The sequence below is a fragment of the Eulemur rufifrons genome, chromosome 15 (assembly GCF_041146395.1).
Source record: "Eulemur rufifrons isolate Redbay chromosome 15, OSU_ERuf_1, whole genome shotgun sequence".
Lineage (NCBI taxonomy): Eukaryota > Metazoa > Chordata > Mammalia > Primates > Lemuridae > Eulemur > Eulemur rufifrons.
Window position 1 is genome coordinate 21,002,976 of NC_090997.1, and position 15,351 is coordinate 21,018,326.

General features: G+C 39.5%; 1 protein-coding gene across 3 annotated transcripts in view; it reads right to left on the reverse strand.

The window, feature by feature from the left end:
- Nucleotides 1-15,351, reverse strand: part of GCLC (glutamate-cysteine ligase catalytic subunit) — a 49,095-nt gene that overhangs the window by 2,395 nt on the left and 31,349 nt on the right. For 2 of the 3 annotated variants that reach the window (XM_069489227.1, XM_069489224.1), the window contains 10 exons: nucleotides 15,151-15,284; nucleotides 10,396-10,470; nucleotides 9,793-9,909; nucleotides 8,587-8,725; nucleotides 8,019-8,131; nucleotides 7,027-7,119; nucleotides 6,610-6,714; nucleotides 713-794; nucleotides 529-632; nucleotides 332-452 (listed from right to left, as the gene is read on the reverse strand). In XM_069489227.1, coding sequence (XP_069345328.1) covers nucleotides 332-452; nucleotides 529-632; nucleotides 713-794; nucleotides 6,610-6,714; nucleotides 7,027-7,119; nucleotides 8,019-8,131; nucleotides 8,587-8,725; nucleotides 9,793-9,909; nucleotides 10,396-10,470; nucleotides 15,151-15,284 — 1,083 coding nt within the window. The remainder of the gene's footprint in view (nucleotides 1-331; nucleotides 453-528; nucleotides 633-712; nucleotides 795-6,609; nucleotides 6,715-7,026; nucleotides 7,120-8,018; nucleotides 8,132-8,586; nucleotides 8,726-9,792; nucleotides 9,910-10,395; nucleotides 10,471-15,150; nucleotides 15,285-15,351) is intronic. The other variant, XM_069489226.1, reaches the window with a different exon arrangement.

Sequence of the window (15,351 nt, forward strand, 5' to 3'; positions counted from 1 at the left end):
CCTCGTTGCAGCATAAACTGGTCCACAGTGACACAGCTGGACATAACTGACAAACAGGCAATCCAGATACCACATTTCATCATCTAAGATGCCATCGATTTTAAGATGCACCTCTACTTCATGAACCAGTAAGAAAAAAAAGCACCGCTAATCCCAACTGTGACTATCAAAGATGACAAGGTGCATCCAATTGCAGAAATGTTAAAATGTGAAAAGCTGTACGTGGATAAAATACGGCATACTTTAAAAGATTGCTTTAAGAAATTGAACATGTTAAGATCGTGTGGTTCTGTCCACAGTATGATATTAAGTAAAGAAAAGGCTGTCATACCAGATGCTCTCTTCTTAATCAGCTTTAGGTAGTTCAGAATACTACATCTGGTGTCCACATCCACTTCCATGTTTTCAAGGTAGGAGTTCAGAATTGGGATCAGTCCAGGAAACACACCTTCCTACAAGAGGCAGGACATGCTGTGAACTCCTTGCCAGGTGGCAAGAAGAGCAAGATGTACCGTACGGGGCCCCTACCTTCCCGTTGATGATGGTGTCTATGCTCATGAGGGTGTACTCCTCCACGGCGGGCTCCGTGCTGTTCGGCACCTTGCCACACCCGTCCACCACAGCATTGCCGCCTGCCGGAGAGAAAGGCAGAGGAGCTTTAGTGGCTTGTTGCAGCATAAACCGATCCTAAAATTCTGAAAGAATGTAATACCTTTGCAAATGTCTTTCCTGAAGTAAAACATGCCTCGCAAGACAGCATCTCGTTTCTGTGCTACTTTCATGTTTTCATCAACCTAAGGGAGAAAAAGAATCATGACTAAGTCCACAAACATTCTTCATCAAACACAGAAATCGTAGTGCTTTTCCTCGCTTCTGCAGCGAGACTCATTCTCTTATGAATTCTACTTTCCCTTCCAGTGCTTTCTGGTTGGAAGAATAGACTATGTGGGGCCTGCGTCACTCAACCACAGACTGGTATGTGCTTTTAATACCAATCAAGGAATTTTAAGAGAAGCTTACCTTGAAAAACCAACCCAAGCTTACGTTCCTGTAGAATGTCTGCAATTCAAAGCACCTTTGTGACTCAACCTTGCAGTAAGCCTACAGTGTTGCGGGGACAGGCGGCCAGTTCCCTTCACACAGCACGACGGCATGCCGGAGCTCCCAGGGCAGTGGAGGTGGGGCAGGCCTAGACTCCATTCTCCTGACTGCTAAGTTCAGTGTCCTTCCCTTCCTGCCACTGGGGTTTTGCCTCCTCACTTTAGTAAGAAAGGGGAAGAGTCAGCAGGCTGTCAGATCTGGAATAAGGTGACAGTCCTCCAAGGGCAGAGGGTCACTGCTGCATGCCCACCTGGTGGCTCTGGCAGTGGTGCCTCGTTCATGAACTCTTTTGTCTGTGAACTCTCCATCTCTCCAATGACTTTTTAAGACCTTCAAAGTAGGACTTTTAAGCTTTTTAGTAGCAATCCCTTATTTTCTACAATGAAATCTTATGGGGAATCTCAATGTATAAAATACTATATTATTTTAGTATTTTATATATTATGTATTATATATTTTAGTATTTATATTTAGATGATACTAAGTCTTTATTAGTCATCAAATATGAAATGTCTGATTTTGAATCAAAAGTATAGTCTATTATATCTCAAACAAGCAGTACAATTAGTCAAAATATGCACCTAAACTATGGACACAGTTTTGCCATCTTAATGGTAGCTTGGTTATGCCAGCAGCAAAAAAGCCTGGAGAGCAAGTGGCCATGAAATCAAGAAAGGCATTTTCCACAGCTTGTTGAGAACTGAATGTTTTTCCTTGCAAGAAGGGGTCCAAAGCCTGGAAGAAGTGGTAGACAGTTGGTGCAAGGTCCGGTGAATATGGTGGCTGACAGAGAGTTTCTAAGTCCAGCTTCTATAGTTTGAGCAGTATTGTCTTACAAGAGGATTGGCCTTTTTTAATTGACCAATCTCAGCTGCTTAATCACAAGCATCCTCATCATTTTGTTCAGTTGGTTGTAGTAGGATAGTTACCAGCGCTGGACCACCAAACAGACACCATTTGCTTTCTTGATGAATATTCAGTTCTGGACTGTGTTTCGACATTTCATCTTATCCAACCATTGTGCTGAATAGCTGCAATTGTCAAAAAGAACCCAGTTCTCATCACAAATAACAATACGGTGTAGAAATGGTTTGCCTTTATGTTGTGGCAGCAAAGAAAGGCAAGCTTCAAGACGATTTCTCTTCTGACACTCATTTAATTCATGCAGAATCCATCTATCCAGTTTCTTTACTTTGCCCATTTGTTTCAAATGGTCCAATATTATTGGAATTGTATCGTCAAACCTTGCTGCTAATTAATGCATAGGTTGAGATGGATTCACTTCCACTTCAGCTTTCAGTTCATCATTATCCACTTTGGTCTCAGGTCACCCACACGGCTCATTTTCAAGATTAAAATCACCAGAACAGAACTTCTCAAACAATCGATGTACTGTACATTCATTAGCCACATCCTTCCCAAACACTCGAGCTGTCTGTGCGGCATTGGTTCCAAGATGGAACTCATAGTCGAAAATGACATGAATTTTTGACTTATCCATGGTTTCACAAAAATTGCTCTAAAAAAATTTGAAAGATAATCACAAGCCAAAACATGCATGTGAAAGACTGAGGAGGTACCTTCACAATAAAAATAAAACAAGTGTCAAAGTGAAATGTCAGAGATATCAACTGTCAAACTAGGTCCTTAAGGAAATGGGACATTCATACTTAACCTAACACTTAGCCTCCTCCCTTACTCATTATGGAGGGAGTCCTATTGTTATTGCTTCATTTTTTTAAAAGACACATAGGACCTTCTGAATAATCTCAATACTTGTAGGAGCATATGCAAATATTAAATAATAGTCTAAAATTCCACCATGGCCATGAACATCTCTTGCTTTCATTTCAAATAATATTTGTTTTTTCTTAGTCTTAAGAAAAGCTCATAAAGATTATTGGTTTTATTTTAATTTCTGCTTTTATGGATTCCTTTTTAAAAGTATATTTTATGATCACTCTTCAGATTCTTAACTGCTTAGGTTTGTTTATTTTCAATCCTCTTGTTAAGACATTCAAAGCTGTGATTTTTCCTTTGAGACTGTTTCTGCCAGCATCCCACTGCCAATCACTCTCCTGTACAATCTGTAATTCTAATTTTGATTCATCTAAAATCTACTGGGAAAGACATTTTAAATTTCCAATAGTTAAATTTTTCTATAATATTCTTTTGGTGACTTTGGGTAGGAATGCACCCTGCATGTCTACTTTTAAGAAGTAAAGGTTTCCCTTAATTTTTGTAAATCTTCCTCAGGGCATTTGGATAATGCGGTGGCATGAGATACGCGATACAGGCTACACAAACCCACTCATTACCATGTCCTTTAGTTCCCTAGTGGCCTTTCTCGTCCTTTGATGATACAACCTGTCGGGTAAGTGAGTAACGCGAGAGGTGCTCTGCTAAGTGGGGTTTGCCTCCATTAATCTGGCCCAGGCTCACGACAGCCCACCTATCCCCATCTGCATGTGGAAACTGAGGCACTGAGAGGGGGAGTAACTTGTCCCAGATAAAAAGCTAGTAAGCAGTACCAGGGATTTATGTATTTAGCTCTCGCACTGAAGCCATATTTTACCCATCACCTTACACTCTTCTCATGATTCTAAGAAGTGCTGTTACACTTTATGGTACAAAAAGAACTGTGGCTTTAACATCGTCTTGGAAGAATATATAAAATTGCTTTCCCTATTCCATGTAATACTTTCTACTTCATATTTTACTTTCTCTGATATTATTAATACTTTGTCATTCCTGTTAGCCTTTTAAAAAGTCATTGTGGACTGGGCTCACACCTGTAATCCCAGCACTTTGGGACACTGAGGCAAGAAGACTGCTTGAGGCCAAGAAATTCAAGACCAGCCTGGGCAACATATTGAGATCCTCTCTCTACAAAAAATTTTAAAAAATGAGACAGGCATGGTGGCATGTTGTCTGTAGTCCTGGCTATGTGGGAGGCTGAGGCAGGAGGATCGCTTGAGCCCAAGAGTTTGAGGTTATAGTGACCTATAATGACACCACTACACTATAGCCTGGGTGACAGATCAAGACCCTGTCTCAGAGGGAAAAAAAAAAAAAATCATTATGTAAGCTCTTTACTGTCAGCATTTGTCCTTATTTTAGGTATGTCTTTTGCAAACAATTTATAAAAGTAATGTTGCTATTTTATATTATCTGTTTAGCCCTTTCATAGGACAGTTTATTCAAATTTGTTTTCATTTACTGTTACCAATTTATGTCCTGTGGACTAACACCATCTTACCATTCCCCTGGCTCCACACCCAATTTTGTGGCACTGAAAAGTTTTCTTTGTTTATTTTCCAACCCTTTTAGCCAGCAGTTTAGAAGTAATAAATCATATTTCTATACTAATAGTAATTTACCTTACTTTCAAAACAGGTAGTTTTGAAATGATCACTCTTTAAATGTCAAGTATTGAAAAGTATCTACCACTCATCTCCTTCTACTATCCCCTTGCTAGGTGTTATGGTCTAATGTTTGTATCCCCTGCCCCCCAAAATTTATACATTGAAACTTAATCCCCATCGGGACAGTATTAGAAGGCGGGGCCTTTGGGAGGAGATTAGGTCACAAAGGCTCTACCCTCATGAATGGCATCAGTGCTCTGATAAGAGACTCAGAGTGCTAGCTATCCCCTTCCACCATGCGAGGATGCAGGAAGGCGGCACTAAATATGAACCAGAGAGTGAACTCTCACCAGATGCTGAGTCTGCCAATGCCTTGATGTTGGACTTCCAGCCTTCAGACATGTGAGCAATACATTTCTGCTGTTTATAAGCCACCCAGTTTGTGGCATTTTTGTTACAGCAGCCCAAACAGTCTAGACTAACATGCTAGAAAAGACTCCCAGCATATTTTTAAGCCCTAACTTGATCTATTAAGCTTTGTTAGAATCACTTGGAATTTAAGGACTAATTTGGCTGGGAAAAGAATTCTGTGGTCCTAATTCTTTACCTTTCAGGCTTCTTTCCATCTATTTTCTAGTACTTACTGTTGTAAATGAAAAGCAGTATCAGCTGACTTTTGTATCCTTTGACGGTATCCTAATTTTCTCTCCTGTCCTGACAGTTGGCTGAGATTCAGAAATGTCTAGATTTTTCTTTAAACATTTCTGTCTCATCCTTAATAGACTCTTACATTAGGAAAAATTCTATTATTTCTTTAGTGTCTCTCCTATACAGAGTTTATTCTTTTCTTCTAAATTATCATACAAATGCTGAACTTTCTAGAGCAATTCTCCATGCTTCACTCTTTTCCGTATTTCCATTTCTTCACCATCCTGCTGGGATGAATCTTAATTTGGTCTCCTAAATCACTAACTTGGATCTTCAACATCTGCTCTACTGGTGAGTATACTTGAGTTTTAAAGGTACAGCTACGATGTTTTTTAAAAACTTCTATTCTCCAAATGTTCTTTGGTCCATAATGTATGTTTATTTTATGGCTGTGACCCTTATCTAGAATTTCTTTAAGAATTCTTTCCAGTTTCTTGAATCAACTATATTTCACTGAGAACAGTATACTCTGCAAGACCAGCTGGGCCTTTCTCTTTAAGGCTGTTAATTGTTCTCAACTTTCTGTTGACTTCCAGACATCTATTTTCACTTTATAAACAAAGGCCTTGATTGGTAGTGTACATGGACTCTCCCTTAGATGGATTTGGTCTCCCCAGCAGGTATCCATAAAGGCAATGTGGGAGCACAGAATTCTGTGGGTCACCTTCAGTCTGGGTGGTGATAAGCGGGCAGGCACAGGCTGACAGCCAGACTTCCTTCAGCAGGGGTGAGGAGGGACAGGCACAGGCTGGCAAACCCCTCATGGAAGGGGCAGAGAGCAAGGCATCCTGGGGACAGATGCTGGGGCTAAGTAGTTTTATTCTTGCTTCCATGTTTGTGTGACAGAGCTGCTCCACTTCTCTCTCTGGCCCTCACACCCTCAGCAGAAGCCCCTGCAGCAGAGCCCCCACTCTGCTTAGCATCTTTCCCAGTCACTCTCACCCTTCCTCAGCTTTCCTGCCTCATTGCCTACAGCTGCTCTAAGGCTCTGCTGGGAAACTTCTCCCAGAAAGCTCCTTTTTCGCCTTTGTTGAGCTGGGGCTGATTAACTCCGATTTGCTTTTCTAGCAGTCCATTGCTATCTACGTTCTTCATAAACAGCTCAAGTTCGGTTCTATTGAGACCTTTCCCTGCAGCCCAGAGGTTACACTTTCCCCTCCTATCCTAATTTTAATATTGTAATCAAAATGGGATTTTTTGGTGCATGAAATCAATTTGTGGTACTACTTCTAGCCATCATTATCTTCAATGGAAACCTTTTAGAAATAAAGCTTATGTTTAAAAGGGAAAAAAAGGTAAGAATGGAGGGAGAATCATTTTATTGTAAAGGGTAAACAATTCTAAAGGAAGTCAAATTTGAAATAATAGAGTATACTAGCAAATGACTGTATCTATAGATATCCATACCCATCACCATAATGAAACATATCCTTACCTTTGACAGCGGAATGAGAAAATCCAGTTTGTACGAAAGGATCACTCTGGTGAGCAGTACCACAAACACCACATAGGCAGAGTTCTCAAAGTCTGTTAACTGAACCTAGACAAGCAGAAGCCCAGACAAGTTATGGACCAGTGACACAAATGTGCTCTTCCCTGGCCCAGGCCCCTCCTTCAATCACCTCATTCCCAAACCCTCTCCTAATTCCCGTCCGGGTCTGGAAGCCCTCTGCCCACGTCTGTTTTCAGAAACCAAGCTGCCTTAGCCTTTGGACTTGCTTTTATCGTGCACATGCTGGATTTTTATTGCCATATAACAAATTTAAGAGGCTTCTGATAGGAGCCTCAGAGGGTAACGAATACTTAGAGGAGAATGCTTTTGAGCCAGTTCCTGCCAATGCCTGGGTCTTACCTCCATGGGTCGGAATTCAACTCTCCATCCAATATCTGAGTTTGGAGGAGGGGGCTTAAATCTCATTGTCTGCCAATTTGTGGACTGAATATTCTATAATAAAAAAGAGAATAAACCAAACTTTCCACATATCCAGGAAAATATTAAGATGATTTGCTATTTAATTAGGGAAGAAGATTGTTTACTGTCCATGCCAAATACTCTAACTTACAAACACAAAAAGGTATAATAAAACTTTCTTGGAGGATGATCTTCTAGGAAAATAAAACAAGTATTCACCAAAGTCAGATGCCCTACCCCTGCATGCCTCATCCCCACTCCTGCCGTCTACCCCCATGACTGGGTGGCATCTTAGGAGCCACACGGCCCACCCTCATTCCCACTCAGAGTTCTGGCAGCCAGGCTGCCATTCTGAGAGTCACTGGACACTTCTATCCTAGAATCCTGGACACGACACAGTCATTTCCTTTCCTCTGTCCTTCCCTTAGGTTCTGGGCATGCTGCTGCTTCAGTGACTCCAGAGCCTGAGAAGGGCAGCTGTTTCTTAAGATGTTGCGAGATGGCCCTGGCCATCCTGGGACGCCTAATGGCAATCCTGGAAGATTTGTATCTCTTTTCAGAGTGTGGTAGGGAAGGAAGGCACCATAGATTGTATTGAGAAAGGCATACATGTAAATCTACATTTAATGTTAGGTGATAGGACACTGAAAAAACTGATCGTGTTATTTTTTTGTGCAGCAGATGTTTGAATTTTTTAGCACTAGGCAAATAAGAGAAAATACAGAACAAAAAAATTTAGAATCAGAGATAGAACCAGTAAGAATCATAGAATAAGAGTACTTTAAACCAATTTATAATTTTTCTTTGTTCTGTATTGCAACTGGGTAATGAAGGGTCTATGAGAGTCCTACTGTTACCGATTCCTCACAGGTACAGAAAACTGCCTCCATCTGGGCTCATGGAACGAAATGCATTCAAAACAGAGGAGGTACCTCAAAATGGTCAGACTCATTGGCATCATCCAGGTGTATCTTCTCTTCAAACAGAGTCAGTGGGTCTCTGATAAAGAGGTGAGCAACATGCTGGGCCAGGAGATGGTCAATGCCTGCAAAGACAGATCACACGGGCACTCACTGCAGAGCAGGAGACACCACTTTCTCTAAGTCTAGAAAGAAGACAGAACAGCTCAGGAAGTGTGAAGAAAGGGTGTCTAGAGACTTAGGAAATAGCTGGTTTTTTAGCATCTTCACCTCGCCCAGGATTTTATCCTATGGACACTGGGGAAGTGTCAGAGTTTCATTCACTACTTACACAATGCCTGCGGGGGCACTGGTGTGGACCTAGGTACAGACCTCCAAAGTAAGTTCCTTTGGCTAAAAGTCAAGAAGATCTCACAAGTATTTGGAACTTGAAACTTTAGGAACAAGCAGCCTCATAAGAAAAGTTAGAGACTTCACACTAAAAATAGAAACCAGACCAGGAGTCAGCAAAAAAGTTTAAAAGAGCTTTGAAGAACTAAAGACGTACAATCAAACCTAGGAAAATGGAATGGAGGCTCACCTTCCTGCAACAGCTGTTCGTAGATTTCTTTATCTATCGTCAAGTCGATGTCATTATATTTCTCTCCACACTTAGATAAGTAGCTGTCTATTGAGTCGTATCGGGATTTACTAATCCTATAGTTATTGTTCTTTAGTGGCTAAAATTAAAAAAAATATGAATAAATGCCATATAAAATGATCTGTAAATAAATGAATGCCCCAACTAATTATATTAAAAAGCCACATATTTTTACATATGATAATATAAAAACCTCAACATAAGATACTGAAGTTAGTGAACCCTAAAAAGGATTATTAGGGAAAATTGTATTTTAAAAAATCTGAAGGCAATTTAAGTACTCTTGTCTTCTGATATGATTTAAATATCCTTTTTTCCTTTTTAATGTAGATCATCTCATTCTTACTAAGCTAGAAAAATGCAAGGTTGAAAGCAAAAAAAAAAAAACCCTATAAAATCAAAATGATCTATCCTTTAAAGTTTATTTCTACTTAGAAAGTATGCTCAATAATTTATGAATAATCACATAAAGATCAGAGCAGCAGTAGTACAGTCCAAGTTGAGACTTCACAATCACTTGGGAGAGGCGGGTCCTTTAAAAATACCTATGTCCAGGACCCAGTCCTAGAGGTTCTTATTTATCAGGTCTAGGATGAAGCCTGAGTGTCTATTTTTAAAGATCTTCACAGGTGGTTCTGATGCACACCCCTAGTTGGAGAAATGTAGGGTTACAGTTCAACATGCAAACAAGAGGTGCTAACATACCCTTACTAAGCAAAGCCTAACCCTTTATATGGAAAAAGAATCTTTTACAAAAAAATTATACCTTCCACAGCAGAAAGCATCATATACAAAGCACTCATGTAGTGCCAAACGCCTTTTGGTAAAAATAGCCATCAGCACTGACTTCCAAAACAGAAAAATGGCACTAATTTTAAAAGAAGCTAGAACAAAGACATAACAACATATGATAAAAATTAACTCCCCACCAAGATCAAATCACTTTCCCCACATATTCACCCCAAAACAAACCCTGTGAAGTCAAAGACCAGAAACAAAGACAGGTCTATGATAGTATTTCTTCCCACATGTGACTAACCTACTTAAGATAAAAATTTAAGGGGAACTTCAAAATTGCAAGTAGTTACAATAACTCCATTTTACCTGCTTGATTTAAAAGGGCTATTAAGGAAAAATCATTCCCACCTCCAGTCCTCTCTCCTCCCGAGTTCTGTCATCTACAGATGCAGAAATCACTCCCCAGCGACAATCAATGTCTGACACGTAGCCTCGGTAAAAAGGAGACGCAGCACTCAAAGCCATCTAAAAACAAACAGAAGTCAGTTCCTGTAGATACAGAGTCACTTGCATGCTGAAAAAAGCTCCACACAGTTATTTTTCTGGTCAAAAAGAATCAGTTTATGAAACCCATACAGACTTCCACCCTATGTACCTGCGCTTGCTTTCTTACAGTGAAACACATCAGAAGCAACCCAAATTCTCGGATTTGATTCATTCAAATCATCCTCTCTATAATGTGGAAACAACCCAAATCCTTTCCCATGAAGAATGGGAGAGAGAAAATGGCTACACTCAAACTTGACACTTAACACATGTTTTACTAGCAACAGTAAACTTCTACAGCTTAGACTCTTAGCTCATTAGCTCTAACTCTGCAGATTATTTACATTCTTTTCTGAACAAAGTTTTAACTGATGTGATTTAAATAGCACACTATCAGCAAATCCTGCACGTGCAGTCTTATTTCATACAAAGAAGTATTGAAAATAAGATGTAATTTCTACTTACGACAATTGGACAGATAGTGGCCAACTGATCATAAAGGTATCTGGCCTCAGATATGCTGCAGGCTTGGAATGTCACCTGTTTAAGATTGCAAGTTATTAACAGCAAGGAAAGATCATCAGCGTGCTCCCCAAGCAGTAAAGTCAGAGGAGAAAGATGGCTTGGGAAGGGAGGGGTAAGGTAACAGCCCTTCACTGGTGACAACATTTAAAGCACTGGTTTTGTTTAAAAGCTGTCTTCAGTGAATTAGAAAATGGCATTTAATCATTTTCCACTACCTATAGACAACTAATATATGTAACCATGTTCCTAAGTGAAATACGATTAAGAAGTCAGGAAAGAAAAACAGAACACAAATAGATGATGAAGTTCAGCAAAGCATTTCCTCTTCCACTGGCTTATTTTCTTCTGCAACTTCCCATCCCTTTGTGTAGCTGAGGGGTTACATACGTTGTGAAACAAAAGGGATTTGGGAATGCTCACGATAGTTTCCAAAGTTCACTGGTGGCAGTGTGGGGAACAGCTTGGAAGGAGGGGGGCAAGACTGGAAAGACAGGGAAGCAGATAGAATACTACCTGTCAAGGAAAAGGCTGAGAAGGGCTGTGGGGAGAGGCACACCAGAGTCAAAGCATCAGGTGCCAGTGACCAGTGGGGACAGAGAGTGGCAGGGGTTGGGGAAAGGCACTTAGGTTTTGGCTAGGGTGCTCCTAGGACAAGCAGGAAGAAGAGTTAGAGAAAAAGAGGTAATGTGACGTGATGGGCTTATGAAACCAAGGAAACATGACCAAGAGGCCTCATGAGTGGCTGAGTGCCCAGAAGCAAAGTCTGAGCTGGAGAAATATTTGGGGAGTAGGCGCAGATGATGTCCTGAGGATGGAGAGATCACCCCAGAAGCCCACACAAGGCAGACAGGGCAGTTAGGACATTTAAGAGTTAGGCAGAAAAAAAGATCACATAATGTGGTTAGCACAAATCATCCTCTAAAACAATTGCCCAATAGAAACTAAAAAGAGATCTGCCTTCTTTGGAGGATTGGCATAGAAGAGGCAACGAATACAAACTGTGTTTGTGTTAGCACATTTGTAATAACTGTAAATTGGGAACAGTTTTAATGTCCTCTGTTACTGTTATTCAATGACAGTTTGAATTTAGCATTGGTTTGGAAATTTAAGTGTTTAAGACTTGAAATAACAGCAGCTGAGTGAATAATTGTTTACTGTTATGATCTCAACCTGTTAGTTATAATAGTTTTAGCTAGATCTCAACTTTGCTTTTTTAACAGCTGACAACTTCTGTTGGTGACTCACAAGTTTATGTGCTCAATTATGATGGCATTTCATGTCAGTATGAATAACTATCAAAAATAATTGTTTAGACAATTTAGTGTCCCGATCTTCATATAATTCCCATGTCATTCCTTAAGTCAGCACTGTATTTTAATTAAAAGGTAATGATAATTAACTAGTCATTACAAAATAATTCAACATGGAGAGTGTCACAGACATCAAGGAGTAAAAGTTTCAAAGGTTAACAGAAATAAAGATTCAGAAGGATTGGCAATCAGGTCATTACCAAATCAAGGGTCATTTCCGCAAACAGGTGCGAACTTGGAAACCAGTTTGTGTATGGTAAGGATTAAATGAGAAGTGAGGAAACAGGAACTGGTAAGCCAAGTATTTATGTATAATACTTATTTATTGTGATCCCATCACTAAAATTTAAGCTTCAGGAGGGCAGGGACCTGTCTTGCCATTCCCTATTCCAAGTTTGTAGGACGGTGTCTGACACCTAGTTAGTGCTTAACAAATACATATTAAACGAACAGAGAATCTTGAAAGAAAGACGGTGCCAAAGGGGAGAACACAGGGGGGTAAAGGTATGGTGAGAAACTTGAAAAACCATGACCCCCAAAACCAAATTTATAAGGCATCAGGACTAAAAAATACCTAAATGTTCCCCCTAAGTATTTTGACTGATGAATTATTTTGAACGTGCATCTTGTTGTTTACTTAGGTCTTTTTTAAAAGTTATTTTTAGGTATTTTGGTGTGTGTTATTTTATTTATTTATTTTTAAAGATGGGGTCTCATTCTGTCACCCAGGCTGGAGTGCAGTGGCACCATCATAGCTCACTGCAGCCTTGAATTCCTGGGCTTGAGCAATCCTCTCACCGTGACCTCCCAAAGTGCTGGGATTACAGGATTGAGCCACCATGCCTGGCCTATTTTTGTTTTTAAATGATACTATGTGAAGCATTTATTCTTTCCAGTTTTTTGACTGGCTTCTCTCACGTCCTAATACACACTGGACAATTAATAGGGAAGTCCTAGAAAAGCCAACCCTAGAAAAGTATGCTTACAAAAATTAGGAACTGGAATTTAATAGTTTACAACACTGAGATGACTTAGTTATGTTAAATAAATTTAGTAATTAGGTTTCTTACTCTAGAGCTCATATAGCAACCATCAAATCAAACAGGGTGTCACTGTTGATAATGGCTTTAATGGAAAGAACAGAAGTGTCCTTACACCTTAGAAAGGTGTGAATATATCAACGGTTTTGGCTGTTGGTATTCTTTAAAGCACCATATAAAAAAGAGACACATGCCATTAGGAAACTGAAAAGAGGGGGCAAAAAAAGAAACTAGGAAAAATATATGTTAGAAACCTAAATATCTCAACTAAAATTTACTTAGAACTCAGTTTTGAAGTCACACAATTTTCTCAGAGGGAAAAAAACCCTATCAAAACATGTCATAAACTTACTACTTAGTAAGTGATTCCTGAAAAACCCAAAAAGAGTCAAAAATTTGAACATGGTTACAATGCTTTAGGTTTTAGACAGTTTTCTGCTTTATTGTAATAAGTAGTTTCTGGTGTTCCACTTAAGAGACACAAGGCAGGGATTTCCGTGGTGATTTGTGGAATTTGTCTCATTTGCCACATATTTATGTAGAGAACTGAAACTGGACATGACATGATCATAAACCCATGACAAAGCTTAAACTGGATGGAAATTGTTACCTACAAGCAACAAAAATGTTTGTCATCTACCAGTAGGTCATATTTACTCGTCTACATACAGTGTTTCAAGGGAAACACTATCCCTTTGGAACTACATGGTGTCTCAAAAGTCACCATACATAGGGAAAATGGGAAATTGTAGCTAAATATGCCTTTATTTACAAAATATTCATTATAAAATTTTTAAAAATGTTTCCTTTGTATGGGACACCCTGTATGTTGGAGTAAATATGCTGTCCTTGGCAGAACACCTTGTTTTAATATTAAACCAAGGGAAGGTAATCAGTACTGTAATAGCACTTCAACAATTTTAAAGCTATGCACTGTGAGTTCTAGAACTTAATGGTTCTCTTTAGAAACATTTGTAATTAAGATAGGAAAGCAGATATACATTTAAAAGTCAAAAGGTCTCTTTTCATGAAGTGTGACTGTTTGTAACTTACTGGCCTATGGTTGTTTCGGAAGCCACATTTTATACTACCTACACATGTCAAGAAAACAAAAAAAATTATCCTTGGCCATGTTATTTAAACACATCAGCATGGAAAAATCTGACTCTGGCACTTAATTTGGATTATACATAGTTAAAAAATAAACAGATCAGAGGTATATGTGCAAAGAGGTGTGTGTACATGCCGCAGCTGTTTGAGAGGAGGGCACACTGGCTTTCTGGGCCTGTGTATTGAGAGTAATCAGGCGGGCAGCCCAGAGGGGCCTCCCACGGCCAGGCGCTGCGCTGCTCCAGGCCCCTAAGGACTCTGCTCCCAGTCAGCTGAAGTAATCAGAACTGGATAAAATCTCTGTGGACAATAACAAGCAGCTGCTTTCTCTCTTTTTTTATATGAAATTTTCAACTTGAAAATTTACTTTTTGTGCATCTCCTAAGCCTGTTCTAACATGATTTTAATCAAATTGAAAGTTAAAGCACTGAAATAAATATTAGCTTAGAGTCAGATCTAGTAGAAGGGGCCTTAATATAAACCCTTCTTTTCACTAACGAGAAAACTAATCCAAAGTGCGGGGAGCTACACAGATACCTGAGCCAAAACCCGGTTGCAGGCCTGTGTGCTGCCTGAGGGGTTCTGTGCTCTCCCACTGAGGTCCTAAGTGAGCCTCGGCACAATCACTGCCAGGAGCACCAGTAACTTAATCAGACCCAGAAAAAAAATTGAATGGGTAAATACAGAAAGGCTATTTTACCCCCTGTACAACTTAGCCAGGGGTTAAGACAAACATGGGCTGCTAAATATTTACTCTTTTTATACCACTAGATGGCTGTGCACAAACGTAAAAATTTAAAGTCCAAACAATCCTTCTCTTGGATTACAAAATCACTGGAGTATTTCCATGAGAGCTCATTTCCAAGAAATAAGAGATTTGAGTGATGTTTAACAACTTCACTAGCCTGTCACTAGATGGCAGTAAAAACCAGGCATATAGAAAGAAAATAAAGATAAGGATCACAAAAATTCTACATTTTAAGTTAAATAATAACCACAGTACAGTATATACCTTTGTGGCAAACTGCACACTCTGTAGACTTATTAGTCATGATAGAGTTTCCAGTGAATTTCCTAAAGTAATTTCATGGCTTTTCAGAAAGGCATACCATCTACCATTTCATCCTGATGAAATTGTAATTTTTAAAAGAGGAAACATGCACACATAAAGAAAAGAAGCTAATAAACAGAAACGGATGAGGACACATTCCCTCTCTGGATATTTGAAACAATACCTGAAGACAGCAGTTGCCCATCCCAAATCCCATGGCATCCATGTAAATATGATCCGGCTTAGAAGCCTTTGCTGCCTCATCATCCTCAGGAAATGTTTCTATAAATGGAGATGGTGTGTTCTTGTCCTTAAATACTGTATTATTAATTAAAAAATAAAAGAATAAAATGTTTGAGTCAATCATTAAACAACAATTCAACAG